General features: G+C 45.0%; 1 protein-coding gene across 3 annotated transcripts in view; it reads right to left on the bottom strand.

Annotated features, from left to right (window-relative positions):
- Positions 1–16426, bottom strand: part of C4H8orf74 (chromosome 4 C8orf74 homolog) — a 71430-nt gene extending 55004 nt beyond the window's left edge. The window contains exons 1-2 of one of the 3 annotated variants that reach the window (XM_075598693.1): positions 15945–16426; positions 9272–9464 (exon numbers count right to left, since the gene is read on the bottom strand). In XM_075598693.1, the coding sequence (XP_075454808.1) occupies positions 9272–9464; positions 15945–16046 (295 nt within the window). In that variant the 5' untranslated portion in view covers positions 16047–16426. Of the gene's footprint in view, positions 1–9271; positions 9465–15146; positions 15254–15275; positions 15453–15944 lie in introns of those variants that run through there. The other 2 variants (XM_075598695.1, XM_075598694.1) reach the window with 2 other exon arrangements.
- Between the last annotated feature and the right edge of the window lie 2844 nt (positions 16427–19270).

The raw sequence follows: 19270 nt of genomic DNA, 5'->3' as shown, positions 1-19270 counted from the left end.
TTGCATTAACCCATAGTGCCTGCTTCCGAATTCGAGCGTGCTGTGATCCGCCCATGCCGTCACAGAGTCGGTCCCCGCAGTGTTTCTTCCCAGCGGCGCGGCGCCCTTGCGCAGGCTGCGGCCGACGCGCGCCACCTGTGACGCCGCGGGATGCGTCACAGGGGCGGAGCCTGGAGACGATCCCTGCAGTGTTTATCCTTCTAGTAACACGGTGCCTGGGCGCAGGTTGTGGCTGACGTGCGTCGCGAGATGCGTGATGGGTGCGGGGCCTCACGCCGATCCTCACAATAGCTTAGTAAACATGGGCTCATTTTATCATACATACTGTATGCACCTAATGTGTAACAAGAAATAAACTGACTTTTAGGTCAGTAAATGACTAGCCCTAAAAATATAACATACTGTGGCAACATCTGCCTGAAAATTTTGTTTGGTGCGAAATAAACGAAAGTTCGCACAAATGAATTTTAAAAAAAAGCTGTGTGTGCTGTGCACGCGCATAGTAAGTGAAACTTCTTTGACTTTTGTCACAGAAATTGTATTTGTATTGGCGATGTTTTAATTAAAAATCAAAATACAATTTCATTGACAAAACGCAAATAATCAGTGGGTGTGGGGGTGTGGGTGGGTCAATCAGTGGGTGTGGAGGTGTGGGTGGGTCAGTCAGTGTGTGTGGGGGTGTGGGTGGGTCAGTCAGTGTGTGTGGGGGTGTGGGGGTGGGTCAGCCAGGGGCGGGGTATAACATTGCGCACCACCTCTCTCCCCCCCCCCCCCACGCAAATTCTGCACACACACACCCCCCGCGGGGTACATGCGCCCGGCACGGGCATGAGTGACCGAGTCCCTGTGCCGCGCGGGTTGCGCCGGGGTTTGCGCCGTGTGCCAGTGGAGGGCTGAATGGCGCCGCTGCCAATGGGCGTTAGGAGCGTGTGGGTGGAAACGACGCCGCTGCCAGCCGCTTCTGCGCATGTGTGGCGTCCGTCAGCGGCGCCATCACAACTGCGCATGCACGGCATGGCAGCGGTCGTGGAACAGTTAGGCGGGCCGTTAGGAGCGGCGGCGGCTATTGCCGCCGCATATGTCAGCAGCCGGGTGTGTGTGGGGGGTGTGTGTGGGGAGTGCGGTGGCGATTAGGAGCGGCGTCCATTACGTGACGTCACTTCCGTTTCACATTTCGTCCCCCATCTATCCAGTTTTGTTCTATCAGGACTAGGTGCCACGAAAGAAGTTTCACTTCAAAAAAAAATAGCAGTAACTTTTTTTGCACAAAGCCACGAAAGTTAAAGTTCAGTGGCGTTTTTTTTTTTTTACAAACTCAGACACGTCTGCCAAAATTTGCACTTGCAAAGATGTACTGATTTCTTGGCAAACTAGAACTTTTGCAAGAAAGTTCGCCCATCTCTACTGAAAACCCTACCTAAACCACTCTCAAATGCATCAACGCTAAATTAGACAAAACTGGCTCAAAGTAGCAAATTATATTTCAATTTAATGGCTAAAACATATTTTTTTAAATCTGATTAATCAGCCATTACACTACAAAACTAGGGAATTTCTAGTCCTAGGCCCAGACCACCAAGCTCTGTTAAGTTAGGTTAATGCCATGGTAAGTGACTTATTGTCACGTTAAAGCAGCAATACGGATTTAAGGTTAGGTAAGGTTTTAAGCCCGCCCCTCCCCACTTCCCAAGTTAGTAGGTCCTTTCATTCTACTGGATATAGATCCAATGTGGTCTTTCTCCCTCCTAATAGAGGTAAATGAGAATTGTAATCATAATAGAGGTATATTAGTATTTTATCTGGTAGTGTTAGGACTTGCGAACGGGTGTCTGCCTTCTCGTGGCTCGCAGGCTTACAACGCTTTGGCCAAAGGGTTAAACTAAATTACCCTTTTTCAAGAGAATATATAAGTATTTTACTGTGTATTTCTGTCATGTTGGATGTAGCATTGGGCTTCTCTGTCATCTGTTGTATACATATGCTACGCTCAATAGCACTCCTTTTTGACACATACATATATATATATTGTGTGGGGGCTCAGGGGTTCCCCAAAAAGAGCTTGCTGGGGTTTTGTGTTCTGCCAGCAATACGGATTTCACTTGTTTATTTTATTATTACAGGATTGAAGCGGGGGGTCTTCAGAGCTGGTGTGTTAATTTCAGATTGTGGACCCCCTGCTTCTAGAGAAACTTACCTCTGTAGCGGTGTCGGTATCTCTGCAGCCATGGAACTATGTGCCTCTCATAATGGTGGAGTTTAAATGTCTCGCGTCATGCGTACCAATAGGAAACCGTGACGTCATCAGGTGAGGCTTTCTATTGCCCCTCGTGACCGTGACATTTAAACTGAAGAGATATCGGCACCTCCTACAGAGACAGACATGTATCTCGGAAGCAGGGTGTCCCTGGAGCTAAAATTAACACAGTTCAGCCCACAGAGATCGTCTGCTTCAATCCTATAATAAAAAATAATAATAAAATGTTATTTAAAAAAATGAAACCCGTATTGCTGCTTCAAACCCATCGGTGCATCTTCAAAGGATAATAGTGTTAAGCAATGTTTTCTCCCATAAAAAGAGCATAGTGTTAACTAAAATGGCTGTGATAACATGCAAATAAGGGGTTATAATTACATTGTATATCCACATTCCATTTTTTTAAAGTTATCCCTAAACTTGCTGTTACTCTAATCCAGACACTAAAATAGGTCTTTTGCGGTGTCCTGATAGGTGTAACGCCACAGTTAGGCATTATTTCCCTCTCCTCACTCCACCAAAAGCCCAATTTTGGGGTCTGGAGCAGAGTAACGCCAAGACTGGCATAACTTCTTCATGCTGCTGGAGATCTCTCCTAATCCTGGACCCAGTCATATACACACCTGCTCTCACCCACGGCTCCCTGCCACCTCTTCCCCTGCTAATATTGTTAATACTGACTAACCTTTAAAACTCGCCTCACAAATCAAGCATCCCAGCAGCCTGCACTCATGTCTACTGTCCCACACCCAGTCACTCCTACCAACCATTGTGGCCAAGCACTGCCATCCACTGCACTTATTCCCTCACCTGCGGTCTCTGTAAGTCTCCCAACATATCACTTAGATTGTAAGCTCTTCGGGGCAGGGATGTCCTTTCCTATTGTCTGATATTGCTGCGGTTATTGTATTATTATAATAATTCCCTGTACTGTATTCTTTGTGAAGTGCTGAGTACACTTTTGGCGCTATATAAAGACATACATACATACATACATTGTCACGTGATTGGAAGAAGTAGAATGATCATTGTTTTTACATCTAGTTAACTTGGCAGTTTACCTGAAGGAACAATACGCCCGCTCGTGTTTTAGGTAACATCATGTTATGAGCCGTTGACTGAGCCACTGATTGAGTCACCTGTGCCGAAGCTGGGATATCCCCACAACTTGGGCTGTTGGTGGCCCTTAAGGACTGGAGTTGGCCACCTCTGGTCTAGCCCTTAGAGTCGACCAGCTTTAAAGTTGCATTATAGGAAATTTGCTCTTTACAGTATTATATAGAAAATTGTATTCAAGGTCTTCGTGCCCTGATACCGGCAGTGTCGACATGCTCATCATGCAAAGTTATTGTGCCAAATATCTTAACAGCAGCCTCTCTAAGGCAAAGGTGAAGGGTAATAAGAAATGAATTAACCATAAACCTGTGCTTTTTATGGCTGAGAGTGTTATAGTGGAACAAAAATAATAAGTGCAAACAAGGAAATATATGAGTGCAATGACGCAGCCCTAAAACTTCATTATTTAAACACATGGCACGCCCTTAATGGTGTGAACTGACTTTTTAATACATAAGTCAACAGGTATTAGCTGTAATTTGTTAACTGGCAGCCTAAGAAAAATGTCACTCTCATACCTAAGGGCAGGGTGGGACCTGGTTTAAATCTAAAAAGTTAATATCACATACGAATAAAATCCAAACAGTGAAAAACTTGTTCTTTAATCTTAATGATAATAGAAACATTCAGATGACATCACTTGTCAATATGTAATTTGCACATCTAATAACTGATTACGACACTGCAAGTTGCTACTTTTTAGCCTTCGCTTTGGTGACCAGGTTATTGGTACTATGCGAGTGTGTAGAATAAAGTACAAGACCCCAAATTAGATTGTACCTTCTTGGGAACAGGCACACAGAGGATGTAAAACTATGGGGTATACATATCACGGCAAAAGTGGTGCAATTCTAGGTAAAAACATCTGCACAAGCAATGGAGGAAAAAAAACGATGGAAATCAGCAGGATTTTTTTTTTTTGATACATCTGGTGCAGTTTCTTAATATAATATAATGTAAATAATATACATTGTGCAAGTATGACATCAAATAAAATGTGTTCAAGTTCTCATTTACTTGGCTTTATTCAATTGAAATGCATGTTTAGCATTTCGGTAATACTGTATAAGGAACTTAATCTTGAGGAATAAGAGCAGGGGCGGCCAACCCCAGTCCTCAAGGGCCACCAACAGGTCGGGTTTTCAGGATGTCCCTGCTTAAGCACAGGTGGCTCAATCAGTGTCTCAGTCTTTTGATACCTAGCCTGTTGATGGCCTTGAGGACTGGTGTTGGCCACTCCTGAATTACCTTAATGAGCACTAAAACTGTTACAGGTCAAATCAAGTATCAAAGATTTTCTATTCTCTGTCTACTAGCTTGTGTGTCAAAAGAGGAGTTTCTCACATTAAAAAAGATACAAAAAAGTTGGAGCGCAGAGAGAAAAAGTGGTGTTAGACAAAATCACTTTAATGGGTAAAATTACATATGAACACTTACAATCAATACAGCTGCATCGCCCATGGGGTTCCAAGTCTATCCTCGCTACCACTGCCTCCCTCGGCAGTGCCTTGCTGCGAGTCTCTGCCCTGCTACAACCCGGAAGAGGAAAGCCAATACTAGACTCTCTCGCGAGATCGCTCCTCGGGAAGTGCTAGCTCCGACTGGATTAAGACCCCTGTAGGCTAAGGGTACCACTCACCAAGACCGAGTGTGTACCCTATATTCTAAGCAACCCCTCTTTTTCTTTTTTTTAACGCGTTTCGCGCGATCTTGCGCTTCGTCAGGAGGTATTAAACATCTCAGGGGGCTGCCTTATATAGGCCACCACCCCCCTAATCGTGCTAAATCCATTACACTTGTGCATGCTGGTCGCAATGAATAATTAGTGATCCTGTGACTACAAATATACTTTCAACATGACATACATATAAACAATTCTTATAATAACATATACATTAAATTTTAAAAATTAAAAACTCCCTATCTCACAACTTTTAAAAATCCCTTAAAACATTATATCAAATTACTATAAAAGTTCCTTAAAATGTTCCTTTGCTTATACTTAGATCCTAGAATCAATCACCTGTCAGTCAGCATAATTTAAATGGCCAATCTATTACCACTTACTCTGCTTGCTATGAAAATGAATTATACAATTTATATATAAAATATAAAATATCTATATCCTCTTACACCTGTTAAAAATTACTTAAAAGTTACCAACTAAAATTTAGAAACTGTTCAACCTAAAACTCATGTTTTGCTTGTTGGTTATAAAATTAGGATTCATATAGCTATCTAAGAAAGGGGTTTAGCTCTATCATTTCATTCAGACCGTCAGGTATTTTACTCTTAAGTGTATATATCCAAAATTGTTCGCGTTGGAGTAACTTTAGATCTCTATTCCCTTTTCTAATATCTTTTTGGACTACCTCCAAACCTCTAAAGCTTAGGCCTTCAGTTAACCCATTGTGGTAGTGCAAAAAGTGCAGGGACAAATTATGCACTTTCTTGCCATTATCCACATTGCGAGGGGTTGCTTAGAATATAGGGTACACACTCGGTCTTGATGAGTGGTACCCTTAGCCTACAGGGGTCTTAATCCAGTCGGAGCTAGCACTTCCCGAGGAGCGATCTCGCGAGAGAGTCTAGTATTGGCTTTCCTCTTCCGGGTTGTAGCAGGGCAGAGACTCGCAGCAAGGCACTGCCGAGGGAGGCAGTGGTAGCGAGGATAGACTTGGAACCCCATGGGCGATGCAGCTGTATTGATTGTAAGTGTTCATATGTAATTTTACCCATTAAAGTGATTTTGTCTAACACCACTTTTTCTCTCTGCGCTCCAACTTTTTTGTATCTTGTGACTGTTGGCCCGGGTGATCGCCGGAGGATTTGGGAGCTGCGGGAGAAGGTGTGCAACAAAGCTGTCCAGGAGGAAGCAGACGAGCGCAGCCTCCTTTTTTGCTGGGGTTTCTCACATTAAACCCTGACCTGTTATCTGTTTAAGAGCACAAAAGTGTAAAATCATTGTAAAGGATGCCCACTGACACCAGAGATATATCTATTATCTCACATAAATATCTGAAAGTAGTATAAACACAAAATAAATAGTGATACTGATATTCCTATACTGTATAACCAAAATCTTCTCACATACATATTCTCCCACAATAAGATAAAGAACATTTTAGTGATAATGATATTTACGACGATAAATATTTTTGCTCAATAGGAAAAAAAGACATTCACGGTTTAATTCATTCAAAACTATTCTTTTTGTAATCAACAATCAAAATAAAACAAAATATCTTCTCAATTATTAAACATTTGACAAATTAAAGGTTTTTAAATTACATTTTCAAATAAAGGAAAACACCCATACTGCCCATTATTCCTGAATATCAGAGATAGGGGTAGCGATGGGATTAAAAGGAAAACACACGGTGAAGTTCAGTTCTGCCTTCTGTGAAGCTCATGTATTTTATATTGCATATCACTAGCTGCCCCTAAAACATCAATGACATCCAAGGCTGCAGATATTAATAATATGATAAATATTTTTAATACTGACTTACCTACCATTTTTTTTTATCGCCATCAGTACATTGCCCATCTCTATCACTATCTCTATCAGTCCGTTGCCCGTCTCTATACTGTACTGTAAAATGTCATTGCTTCGTATTGTTCCATATAACCAATCCCCATATCGTTGTGTAATGTGTGACAAGCCAAGTATCTTCTTAAACTGACGTGTCGATTGACATATTCCAGATGACTCTTTTAGGCCCCATTCAATATGCTGTGAAGTTGTTTTCTCCGCATCAGGGAAGTTTTCAGCCCAATTGAAATCAATGGCACTGAAAACTTCCCTGACCAGGAGGCGACTGCTTCAAAACATATTGAAAAGGTTTCAACTTCAAAGTAAAAATGGCTGTTTTCAGAGCTTAATACAGCTAAACCCCGTTATAGCGCGACCCATTATAACGCGGTTTTCACGTGGCTCCCGTTTTTAAAAAATAAATTTTTAAAAAAAATTATATTTTTTGCACACTGCACACTGCACACACTCTCACTGCACACAGTCTCACTGCACACTGCACACACTCACTGCACACTGCACACTCCCAGCACACACTCACTGCACACACTGCACACTGCACACACTGTCACTGCACACTGCACACACTCTCACAGCACACTGTTTTGGGCCTGCCGCTGCGACGCTGGGCTCAGGGAGCCCCCCCCTCTCCCTGCCTGTATCTCTGTTGCTGTGGGGGGAGGATTGAAGGGAGCTGATCCCTGGCCGAGGAACTCCGAAACAACTGACATCCCAGCAAAGGCTGCGTGAGCTCTCCTCCCCCTCGCAGCTTCTCTGCACAGATCAACTGTTGCAGATGCTGGGTAAGTGCTGCTGTGGGGTGTGTGTGTGTGGGGGGTGGGGGGTGCTGTGGTTTGGGAGGGGGGGTGCTGCTGTGGTTTGGTGTGACGCTGGGCTCAGGGAGCCCCCCCTCTCCCTGCCTGTATCTCTGCTACTGTGGGGGAGAATTGAAGGGAGCTGATCCCTGGCCAGGAACTCAGAAACAGCTGACATCCTGTGAGCTCTCCTCCCCCTCGCAGCTTCTCTGCACAGATCAACTGCTGCAGATGCTGGGTAAGGGTAAGTGCTGCTGGGAGTGGGGCGGGGGGCCTGCCATTGCGACGCTGTTCTCTGGGAGAGTTATCTCAGCTCTCCCCCTTCGGCAGCACGGAGTCCCAGATCACGGCGGCCATTTTGTTTTTCGCGACCCCGTTACTAACGCGGTGGTCTCGGGTGGACATCCAGGGTTCCTAGCTCTTGGGTTCCCCAGGTATCCCTAAAGGGTTGCCTGCAATTTTCTGGTCAATTGAAAATGGTATCAAATACAGAAGAATTTACAATGCATCTGATCTCAGACGTGCTATTAGAGAGTTGGGGTTCCTTACAATGCATCTGATCTCAGACACGCTATAAGAGAGGGTTGGGGTTCCTTACAATGCATCTGATCTCAGACGTGCTATTAGAGAGATCATCCTCAGAATTTCACCTAGGGTTCCTTAACCAAAAAAAAGTTGGAAACCACTGGTTTATGTAATCAACAGAAACTGTAGGTACTTCCGCTAACACAGAAAAACTTTTTTACATTCACATGATTGGCTTTTTTATCCAATTTATAAATTGTGGACACAATTTGGCAACATATTTATTTATGTATAGTGTTACCAGAATATATCAAAACATTCCAGTACTTATTTTTTTTTTAATAAGCGAATAAAGAAAGCATATTTAAACTAGTTTCTTAATTGGTCAATGTTGCAGGGTACATGCAACCACACACGCGGGTTCCCTTGATAAGGCTTATTTATTGAGCCTTAAACATACAGCACACAAAAACAAAATAGCTTCTCATCAGCAGACAAAAAGAAAGTAGCTTCTTCAGCAGACAAAACAAAATAGCTTCTTTTTAGCAGCCAAAACAAAATAGCTTCTCTTCAGCTTAGAAAACAAGGCAGCTTCTCTTTTGCATGCAGGACACAGACAGTTCATCACATATGTACTTTGCAACACAGACCTTATAGCAGTAATCTCTTCAGTATTTTCAGTCCTGTCTCCTGACCAGCTAGCTTACAGGTGTGTGTAGCCTGGGGTTTTTCAAACACCTTCATTATGCAGCTGGGGTCAGACTAATTAAGCAGCCCTTCTCCACTGAAAGTTAACCTCGTCTCTGCTGCACTGCAAACTTAGACATACAGTATGTTTGCCAGGTATATGGCTGGTGACGTTCATTCACCCTGTCACAGTCAATAATACCTTCATTGGTGAAGGGGTCAGTGCTGCACATTGGAGGTCACTAATTAAGGAATTAATGTCCCTAATTTGTTCCAAAATCAATAGGCTACATATCCCTTTAGGAAAAAGGAGGCTAATTTATGGCATGCATTAAATACCTTTGATATCATGTAGCAGTTGTTCTGATAATCTTGCAACTTTTGCCACTACAGACCAGGGAAATCCTTTATCTGCTGCAAAAATTATACTGTTGTAAATAACGTCAAGAAAAATGCTCTGTCTTAAATGGACGGATTCATCAAATTCATTCCACGCCAGCAACTTTCTCAAACTCTGACGACCTTCTTCTTTCTGAAAGACATGTTAAATAGCGTAAGAAATTGTAATAGAAACAATATCCTAAAAATGATTGTCTAATGATTGATGTTAATAAACTAAGTAGGCTTAGAGGAAACATGTTATTGTCCATTGAAAGGGTAGTGGATACCCCGGTAACAATATCACAGTAGGACTCTGCCAGACAGTATATATGTATTTATGTACAGCTGCAGAAGCCGTTATTCGAATAAATCACGGAGCCGTTTTCATGTGCTCTGCTGTATTCCACGCGGTATTAACTCCGCATTCACGCCACAAGGCACCCGCGGTTGATCTGTTTAATTTAATGGTTTCGGATGTCTTTGGGTGCAATTCTTCGCGTATCCGCCAGGTGGCAGAAATTAATTAATTGTAATGTGTACAGTTCTGTCTGTGCTACTGTGTCAATTTGCAGGTGTTTTAAACCAGATACTGTAACAACCAAGTCTACCACAGTTGTCCATTGTGATTCGACCTTGAAGACGTTATCAAATTTAGGCGCTTCATAATAAAAACTTATAAAACTGAAAGCTGTGTGCTTTTTTTCTACATTCCTACAGTATCCTTGCACAATTGTTGACTGGACTGGACATAATGTGCACACAGCAGACGTATAAAAAAACCTGACTGTAGTTATGCATTTTCAATATGTTCTGCAATTAATGCTGCAGCAAATAACATGGCAACTGTTGCAGAAATATGATTTTTTCTTCATTTCAAACTTTGATTTTTAAACGTTTTCACCTGACGTTCGAGCGTGGAAGCGTGCAATAATAAAAACCTTAAGTAGCGATCAGTGGTTTTTTTGCATTGCCCCTCCTGCCGGAGATACAAGCGGGTGTGACCCCAGAATTCACAGTATGTTTGATCATGGCAATTTCAAAATTGGAGGGAGCGTTTGCGACGGAAGGGGGTGTTGCGGTGGGTTTGCAGGGGCGTGGCCATGACCTCACGCGGCGTGATCGCCATCATTGGCTGAACCGCTGGCGGGGGCGTGGCCATGCCTCTGTCGCAAACTCTGAGTTTAAATTCTCCTGCCTGACTGAAAACCTGTCGCGCACCGCTGGGGAAAGGTACGCGACAAGGTAGTAACTGGGACCGGCCTGACTGGGGGGCAGAGCTTGATCGCACAGCGCACGTGTAGAAGGGACCGGGGCCGTCCCCTTAGGCTGCTGCCACGCTGCCGCTGAGCGCTCATGCTTGAGTGCGGTGACGTCACCAACTCTCCAAGCATGAGCGCAGGCTGTCCTGCTGAATTTGGCAAGCGTGAGGGCGAGGCCGGCTGCTTGTCATTGGCTGGATCGGGGCTATGTCTGTGTGTGTGTGTGTGTGAGTGTGTGGCTGTGTTCATTGACTGATGCTGATTGGTTGCTGGAGGGTCAGCGCACTTGAAAATCAATTTTCCCTGTCTCCCCAAGCGCCTAGCTTTTCTAAGCGTAAGTGCATGTGCAGCGTTAGCATGGCCATGCTAATTTGATTACATTAGAGTGAGCGCGTCAAGCGCGTGTCGCGGCAGCGTGGCCGCAGCCTTAGAAGAGCAGTAATACTCACAACCAAAATTAACTTATAGCACTCATTTATTTAGCAGGTTTACAGTTAAAATGTAATGTGAAAATAATTATTGAAAGTTAACCTCTGAATCGTTTGTAAACATTGTAAATGAAGACTTGGGAAGTATTTCAGTTATCTTCTGGATGATGTGGGTACATTTTGCTAGAGGGTCCTGCAACATAAGTGTGCAAACCCACCTAGGACCAAAGTGAACTGATGCCAGAGACATAACCTTGAGACAATGAGTGATCACATGACGCGATCAGGCCCTCGGATCCCGTAAACAGAAGAGGAGACTTTACATAAGTTTTGATTGGCCCCCCTGAGCAAGAACGCAAGTGCAAAACGCGTAGCGGTCACGTGAGGTTTCTGCACGCGTTAGCATTGGTGAAGTCACAGACCGACCGGTAGAGAGAGGATTGCAGTTTTCATTCAGGGAACGGCGTTTGTGGCCCGGACCCACCAATTCATCCACCAGATCTCCCGTTCTATGTACACCACAGACTTTTTACACATATGTAAGTTTCATTATATTATATTGTCAAAATGTTTTTTTTATCGTGTTGTCCTTTAGAGCAGGGGTGCGCAAACTGAGGGGCACGAGATTTTCTGGGGAGTTGGGGGGGGGGCGGCGCTTACAGAGGCCCTGTGCTATTCACCAAAGCATTTAAAATTAAATGACAGGGGATCACACACAAGGCCTCTGTAAGTTCCTTTACCTTGTCTCCGGCGGGGGGGAGAGCAGGCAGGGGGGCGCAGAGGTAAAAGTATACGCACTCCTGCTTTAAAGGACGTTTTTAAATACAAACATATTTGCAACTGTTCCTCAGTGCGCTTTTTGCTTCTTTTCTTTGTGTGTTATTTTGAGTTCCCCTCTGGGAGCTAACATTATAGGAGATATTGGAATACTCCTGCTGACGGCTGCACGGGGAATACAGATTTAAATCACCAGTACATGGAACAGCACGAGCGCAGATAACTTTACCGGATTTTAAATGATGTAATTATGTAAACACGGTGAGTGGACACTGGGGAGGGGTTTGATTTTCTCAAACTGCTCCCTTTTGTCTAATGTCACTATGTGTTCAAAAAAAGATAGCAGTCAGTCCCCTCTCTCGTTGTCTTTTATGGGGATCTCTAAGATATGGGGTTCAACTGAGTCACCGATTCAGCCACCTGAGCTGAAGCAATGATATTCTTAAAACCTGACCTGTTGGTGGCCCTTGAGGCCTGGAGTTGCCCACCTCTGATCTAGGCACTGATCCACAAAAGGGTGCTATTCATTTGAATTGAAGTAAAGACGTGCTAAAGCTTAGCACCCTTTTTTGGATCTTTTCCCTTACCCCACCCATGTCTTATCAGAGATCCCCAAAAAAGATAATGAGAGGGGACTCAGCCTTCAACTGAGCCACTGATTAAGTCACCTGTGCTGAACCTTAAAACCTGACCTGTTGGTGGCCCTTGAGGACTGGAGCACTGCTGGTCTAGATCAAACATTTCCCCTTTCAGAGTCCCCCGAAAAAATACCATATGTAATTAAATTAAAGCGCCCACATTTTTTACATTAGCATGGTTGGATTTGTTTAGGGAAGCTATTTAGCATGTTAAAATCTGTATTAAAAATGGCTATTTTCTGGCCAGGTACATGGGATAAGCACCTTCAATCAGCCACCCCATGGAGGAACGTGCATAAACCGGATTTACATTACATGTAAATGAGATCATACTTGTCAACACGTGAATGTTTGTTTCAGGAAAGTGGGGAAGATGTTGGAAGAAACCAGATACATCATAATTCCTTCCTCCACCTAAGGAGTTTCTGCTTTAAACTAAAAAATGTCTAAAATGACTTGATATACAGTACGCTATTTCTTTTTTTAACCCCTTCAGTGCCCTAATGACGTACGGTGTATGTCCAAAACAAGTACCACCCCTGGGGCCCTAGTGATGTGCACCGTACCTCATCGCCACTTGCTCATTTTATGGGGTTTTTACGTGATCGGCACCCGCCTCGCCGTCACGTCCGAGAACAGAAGCTGCGTCGCGTGAACGCTCCGAAGAGCGGTCCCGTGTTCAGGAAGAGCCGTGAAGCTGGCTTGACCCTTTTCCCGGTACTGCTGGGGTTAAAGGATCGGAGTCCCCAAGAGTCTTCAAAACATCCCACCTCCTGATTCCCATAATAACAGGGGTGGGGGGATTCTAACTCGCTGTATGGTACTGTGCTCTCAGGGCTTTAGGCCTATAAGTACCAAGGCAAAAGTTGTGTCAATCTGGGGCAAAAAAAACAAAAGATGTATAATTTTTTTTTTAATTATTTGAAATCAACAGGATTCTTTCCCCTGATACACGTGAAGCAATTATTTTGCCCTGGAATCGCACTGTCTCTTCCTGGATACATATGCTGCAAAGGGCTCTATTTGTTGAAGTCTCCCGGCTGCAAAACTGGGTCAAAAAGCACTCGGTGAAAAAAACAAAAAACAGCACCCAAATCCCATTAAACTGTAACTTTATAATGTTAGGAACATCATACAGGACTGTGGTCGCGTTAGTATTCACACATACACCCATATTTAGGGGAGATACACACTCATCATTTGGATAGAAGTGACCAGTTGAATGGTTAGGCTACGGCCTCGGTCCTCCCGGCTGCATGCCACGATCGGCGGTCTATTGGGAGCTCTAGGGGAGCGCGAGGGGGGGAGGAGGGGGCGGGACCATGACGGGCATTTTGTCTTCCCTGTCAGCGTACGCATCACAGAGCTTTGAGCACCCACGTCCACTTTAAGATGCCGATTGTGGGGATTAATTTCCTTCAACAACAACAAAAAATCTCGTTTACAGGGTTGCCACCACTCCGGGTTTCACTTGGAGACAACGGGTTATGGCCACGTATCTCCGGCCTTACTTAGTAAACCTCCGGGTGGTGGCAATCCGTGGCGGGCGGCAGCGGCAACATCTCCCCCTGCAACTACTTACAATATGGCTGCACGGCATCACATAGCGCCACTGCAATGGGAACGCCACGTGACATAGGACGTGGCGCCATGTTGTCATGGCAACCGGACGCCGCGTGATGGTCCCGTTGCCATGGCAACGCGGCGCCATTTGATGCCGCGCAGCCATATTGAAGAGAGTAGCAGGGGGAAGATGCCGGGAGGACACCAGAGGTAAGTGCTATATTTAAAAAAAAAAAATCTCCAGCTTGGCCTTCAGTTGAAGGTGGCAACCCCGCATGTTTATAATGTTGTCAACCTATTATTTTGTGCCCAAGACGTGCTGTACTGTACTTGGAAACGAGAGGTAACTCTCAGTGTATTTGTTCCTGGTAAAAGATTTGTATAAATGCAGTGAGTTATACCCGTGTACCAGCTTGACGTTGCAGAGCCAGTATAACAAGCCTCGTGATGAGACGAAATGGTTGAAATTGCTGTGTATAACCCAGGCTGTGTAACCCAAAGCGGTGTAATACACAGTGGCGGATTCCCCATTAAGCAAAGGACTAGGGCGGCAAAATGTTTCGCCCCGTATACTTTTACCGCGGGCCTGATGAGAAGTCACTTCGCTGTTGCTGCCACCCTCCTCCACGGCGTCTCGTTGCCACGGCAATGCGACATCACAGCGCCAAAAAGTCATTACGTCGTTAACATGGCGACGCCCTGAGACGTCACATTTGAGAAGCCCGCGGCATCATCAGGCGCTGCGGTTAGCCGCCACAGCTAAAGTGCCCGGGAGCGGTGGCGGCTTTTCACCGCCGCTGATAATACAACAGGCCTAAGCTCATAGGGGTCCATGTTAAAACGGACATGAAGAAAAGTGACCCACTGTGAGCTCATTTGCATGCCGTTTCCCATAATCCATGGCGGCAGTGTTTGCTACAAGATAATGGGGAAGGGCAGGGTGGCTGAGATATTTTTTTTTTTTAAAGCAATGGGGATTTTTTTTTGTTGTTAAAGTGATGAGTCCTCAGTGTGGCAGGCAGGAGACTTTGCAGCAGATGGGACATGTCAAAAAACACCCACACACCACACACCACACACCACACACCACACACCACACACCACACACCACACACCACACACCACACACACGTCATTTGGGTTTTAAAGACCTGCCCGACCTCTTTACCTGAAGCCGGTACACCTCCCTCAGCCCCTCAGCCGGTAACGACGCCATGAAGCGCCGGACGGTTGCTAAGGGACGAGGTGGGCGTGACCACGACTTTTGGCGGGAAGGTGTGCAATGCCGCGCGCTCACCATCTCGCGCGCGCCTCTTCAGCTGAGCTGGTCTGGTCTTGGTGCTGACTTGCGCGGCCGTTGACAAGTGCGGGCGCGAGGCTTCGGGGCTTGGTGTTGTCGTAGAAACGAACCGTTTTGGCCTGTTCTCCCTTAGCAACCGTTGGCGCTTCCCCCCTAGCAACAGATGACGCGGCTGCCCTGAAGAGACAGGGAGATGAATTTCCCTATCAACAGGTGACGCTGCTGTGTGAGAAGCGGGAAAGGCAGTGTGATATCAGGGTATAGAGGGGGACAAGCAGAATGTGAGCTTTATCTGTAACACTAAGAACAACAGCAATAAAGTCATTAATAAGAGTACAAAGAAAATATATCCCTTGTTTGTGTGCGCATTTGTAAAAGTATATTTATCTTTTCATTGGTCGCTGATTATAAGCCAGGGCTGTTTATTTCCATTTTGTCACGCCTAATGAAAAATTGTTTCATTGAATTAAATGTAACGAAAATAAAAACAATTAAATGTAAATTAAACAAATGTATAAAAAAAAAAAAAAAAAAAAATGAGAAGCGCACGCTCCATAGTATGTAAATAGAGATTTATTAATCTAGCCCCTTTTCCCCCTCCCAATCGCAGATCGGGCCCCCTAAGATGTTCTGGGGTCTGGCTATGTGTCTCTGTGTGGTACATACCTGCTGGCAACAGGAGGACCTGAGTCTCCCGCGATGGTATGGGGGATAACAGGTTACTGTGGTGGATGCCTTCGTTCTGATGCAATGGTGCAGCGCCTCCATCTTTAGTAAGCCCCAGGAATGCGGGGTGGAATCCTTACCACAGAGATTCCCCACAGGGATGAGAGATCCCAGTCTCACACAAGGATCATCTTTAAAAGCAGCAGTTTCTTTATTCTCCTCGGCAGCAGCAGCAGCCGACAGGTGCAGTGATGCACAGTCCACTAACTGTTCTCCCTGGTGATGGTCCTCCCTGCCACCATTCTGGACCAAAGGGCATCCAGAGTGGGGCTAGCTCTTCCCTCACCCCTTAAGCAGGGTGAGAGGTACTTGGTCCGCCTTACTAACTATAGTTAGATCAGCTCTACTCATGAGCTGATCACTCCTCTCCTCCTAACTCACTAACTCTTCACACTATAACCTTGTACCAAATAGGAAGTGACACTGCTTTATGTAACCTCCAGTAGGCACCGCCCCTGCGTCTCTTGATTGGACACAGGGTCACGTGACCTACCTTCACTTACACAACCCAGTGTCATAAGCGGGGGAAACCCATGTCAACTCCTGGCAATCTGCCCTTAGCAGAGTTTACACACAGGAGGAGGATAGAACTATAGCCCCATTTCTTACCAGGGCTACATTAATAACAATAAAATATTTTTTTTAAATAAATCTTATTTTTTTTTAAATACATTTACATACTGTGGAGCGTGCGCTTCTCCATTTTTGTTTTATAGATCTGTCCTGGATGTGTTTGAATTGGTGGGCGGGAAGCCAGTCCTATGTCTGGTGCATAAGGCCAGGTCCATGGAAACTTCGCCCGGGCGGAACCGTGCGTGGCCGTGACGTCACCGCTTAAAGCGCATGCGTTTTTCGGCCATGGTACGTGCCGTGTCTAGGGGCGTGCCAGTGACGTCTCGGAGCTGCTAACGTGACCGGCCTGTCGCGCCAAGAAATCTGTTTGAACGAATTTCTTGCACAACGCGCGCCCCCTGCCGCTTACGCGCCCGCACGCCACATGGACGCGAACACTGCCTTAAGGCCGTCTGTTCGCTCAGCAGCACGGTCTGCGGTAACATGGCCCCAGCAGCTGCGTGTGGAAAATATGTTTTTTTTAGCGGGAATCCATATAAAATCCATGCGGATAAGCAATGATGCCCGTGAGTGGAAATATACGTGGTGTACATGAACCGCGGTTAAAGGGAAGGCGAGGGGCAGTCACGGAAGACCCGCATGAACCCAGATCAATCAGTGCTACCTGCACAACATCAACACGATGGGTCCCATCAAACCTATAAATATCCCACTGGCATTAAAAATCGAGCCGCAGTAATGTTTGAAATAGATATTCGTTAAACTCGCGATCCACAGTCCGTAGAACGATTCCTGAATGGCGTGCTCCCTGGCGATGGGTAATGATCAGAGGAAAATCCGAGGCGGAACAAACCCCGGCGCACACCAAAAAATTGCAAAGGCTGGACGTGAACTCAGAGAAAAAAAGGTAATTAAACTAATTAAACAAACATGGGGTACAGATAAGTCCTCTGACGCGTTTCACACAGCGTTCATTTTGGTGAAGCACCTACGCTGTGTGAAACAATGTATCTCATCTCAGACGCGCTATTAGGGTTGGGGTTCCTTATAATGTATCTGATCTCAGACGCGCTATTAGAGAGGGTTGGGGTTCCTTACAATGTATCTGATCTCAGATGCGCTATTAGAGAGGGTTGGGGCTCCTTACAATGCATCTGATCTCAGAGCCGCTGTTGGGGGTACAGATAAGTCCTCTGACGCGTTTCACACAGCGTTCATTTTGATAAAGCACCTACGCTGTGTGAAACGTGTCAGAGGACTTGTATCTACTGAAACACAACTTTAGCTCTCAAAGATAGACTTTCCTACTACAGTGGTGCACTTTTGTCAATACGGTACCGATATGTTGGAAAGTCCAGTATCCTGCCGCCCTGAAGACTTGAAGGCCTGTTCTAAACGTCCTTCTTGATTAAATGTACCCAAAAGTAGTCCTCTGTGGCGGTGGAATCCTGCTACTGGATCTTCTGCATGTACGCGGAGACAAAAGTGTTTAAGGACATACAATGATCATGCATATATCTGAATAACATCTATGGTACTGTATTGGTGTAGCAGTATGCATATGAACATGATATGTTGTGTGTGGTAGGTCTCAGATATACCCTGGACCTCAGACATGCTATTAGAGAGGGTTGGGGTTCCTTACAATGTATCTGATCTCAGACACGCTATTAGAGAGGGTTGGGGTTCCTTACAATGCATCTGATCTCAGACACGCTATTAGAGAGGGTGGGGGTTCCTTACAATGCATCTGATCTCAGACGCGCTATTAGAGAGGGTTGGGGTTCCTTACAATGTATCTCATCTCAGACGCGCTATTAGGGTTGGTGTTCCTTATAATGTATCTGATCTCAGACGCGCTATTAGAGAGGGTTGGGGTTCCTTACAATGTATCTGATCTCAGAGCCGCTGTTGGGGGTACAGATAAGTCCTCTGACGCGTTTCACACAGCGTTCATTTTGATAAAGCACCTACGCTGTGTGAAACGTGTCAGAGGACTTGTATCTACTGAAACACAACTTTAGCTCTCAAAGATAGACTTTCCTACTACAGTGGTGCACTTTTGTCAATACGGTACCGATATGTTGGAAAGTCCAGTATCCTGCCGCCCTGAAGACTTGAAGGCCTGTTCTAAACGTCCTTCTTGATTAAATGTACCCAAAAGTAGTCCTCTGTGGCGCTGGAATCCTGCTACTGGATCTTCTGTATGTACGCGGAGACAAAAGTGTTTAAGGACATACAATGATCATGCATATATCTGAATAACATCCATGGTACTGTATTGGTGTAGCAGTATGCATATGAACATGATATGTTGTGTGTGGTAGGTCTCAGATATACCCTGGACCTCGGACATGCTATTAGAGAGGGTTGGGGTTCCTTACAATGTATCTCATCTCAGACGCGCTATTAGGGTTGGGGTTCCTTATAATGTATCTGATCTCAGACGCGCTATTAGAGAGGGTTGGGGCTCCTTACAATGCATCTGATCTCAGAGCCCCTGTTAGAGGGTTGGGGTTCCACAGAATTTCACAATATAATTATAGGGTTCCTTAATATAAAAAAAAAAGTTGGACGCCACTGTTGTAGGGTTTAATATTCTGCAAGGTTTCTAAATTCGGGTTGTATTTTTGGAAGATTCTGTAGGGAAAACGTGCAAGGGAATTATCAAGAATAACACAAATCATATTTCA

Source organism: Ascaphus truei, chromosome 4 (assembly GCF_040206685.1).
Source record: "Ascaphus truei isolate aAscTru1 chromosome 4, aAscTru1.hap1, whole genome shotgun sequence".
NCBI classification, from domain to species: Eukaryota; Metazoa; Chordata; class Amphibia; order Anura; family Ascaphidae; genus Ascaphus; species Ascaphus truei.
Note: the sequence above shows the minus strand (reverse complement) of the source record. Positions and strands in the feature narration are given on the sequence as shown.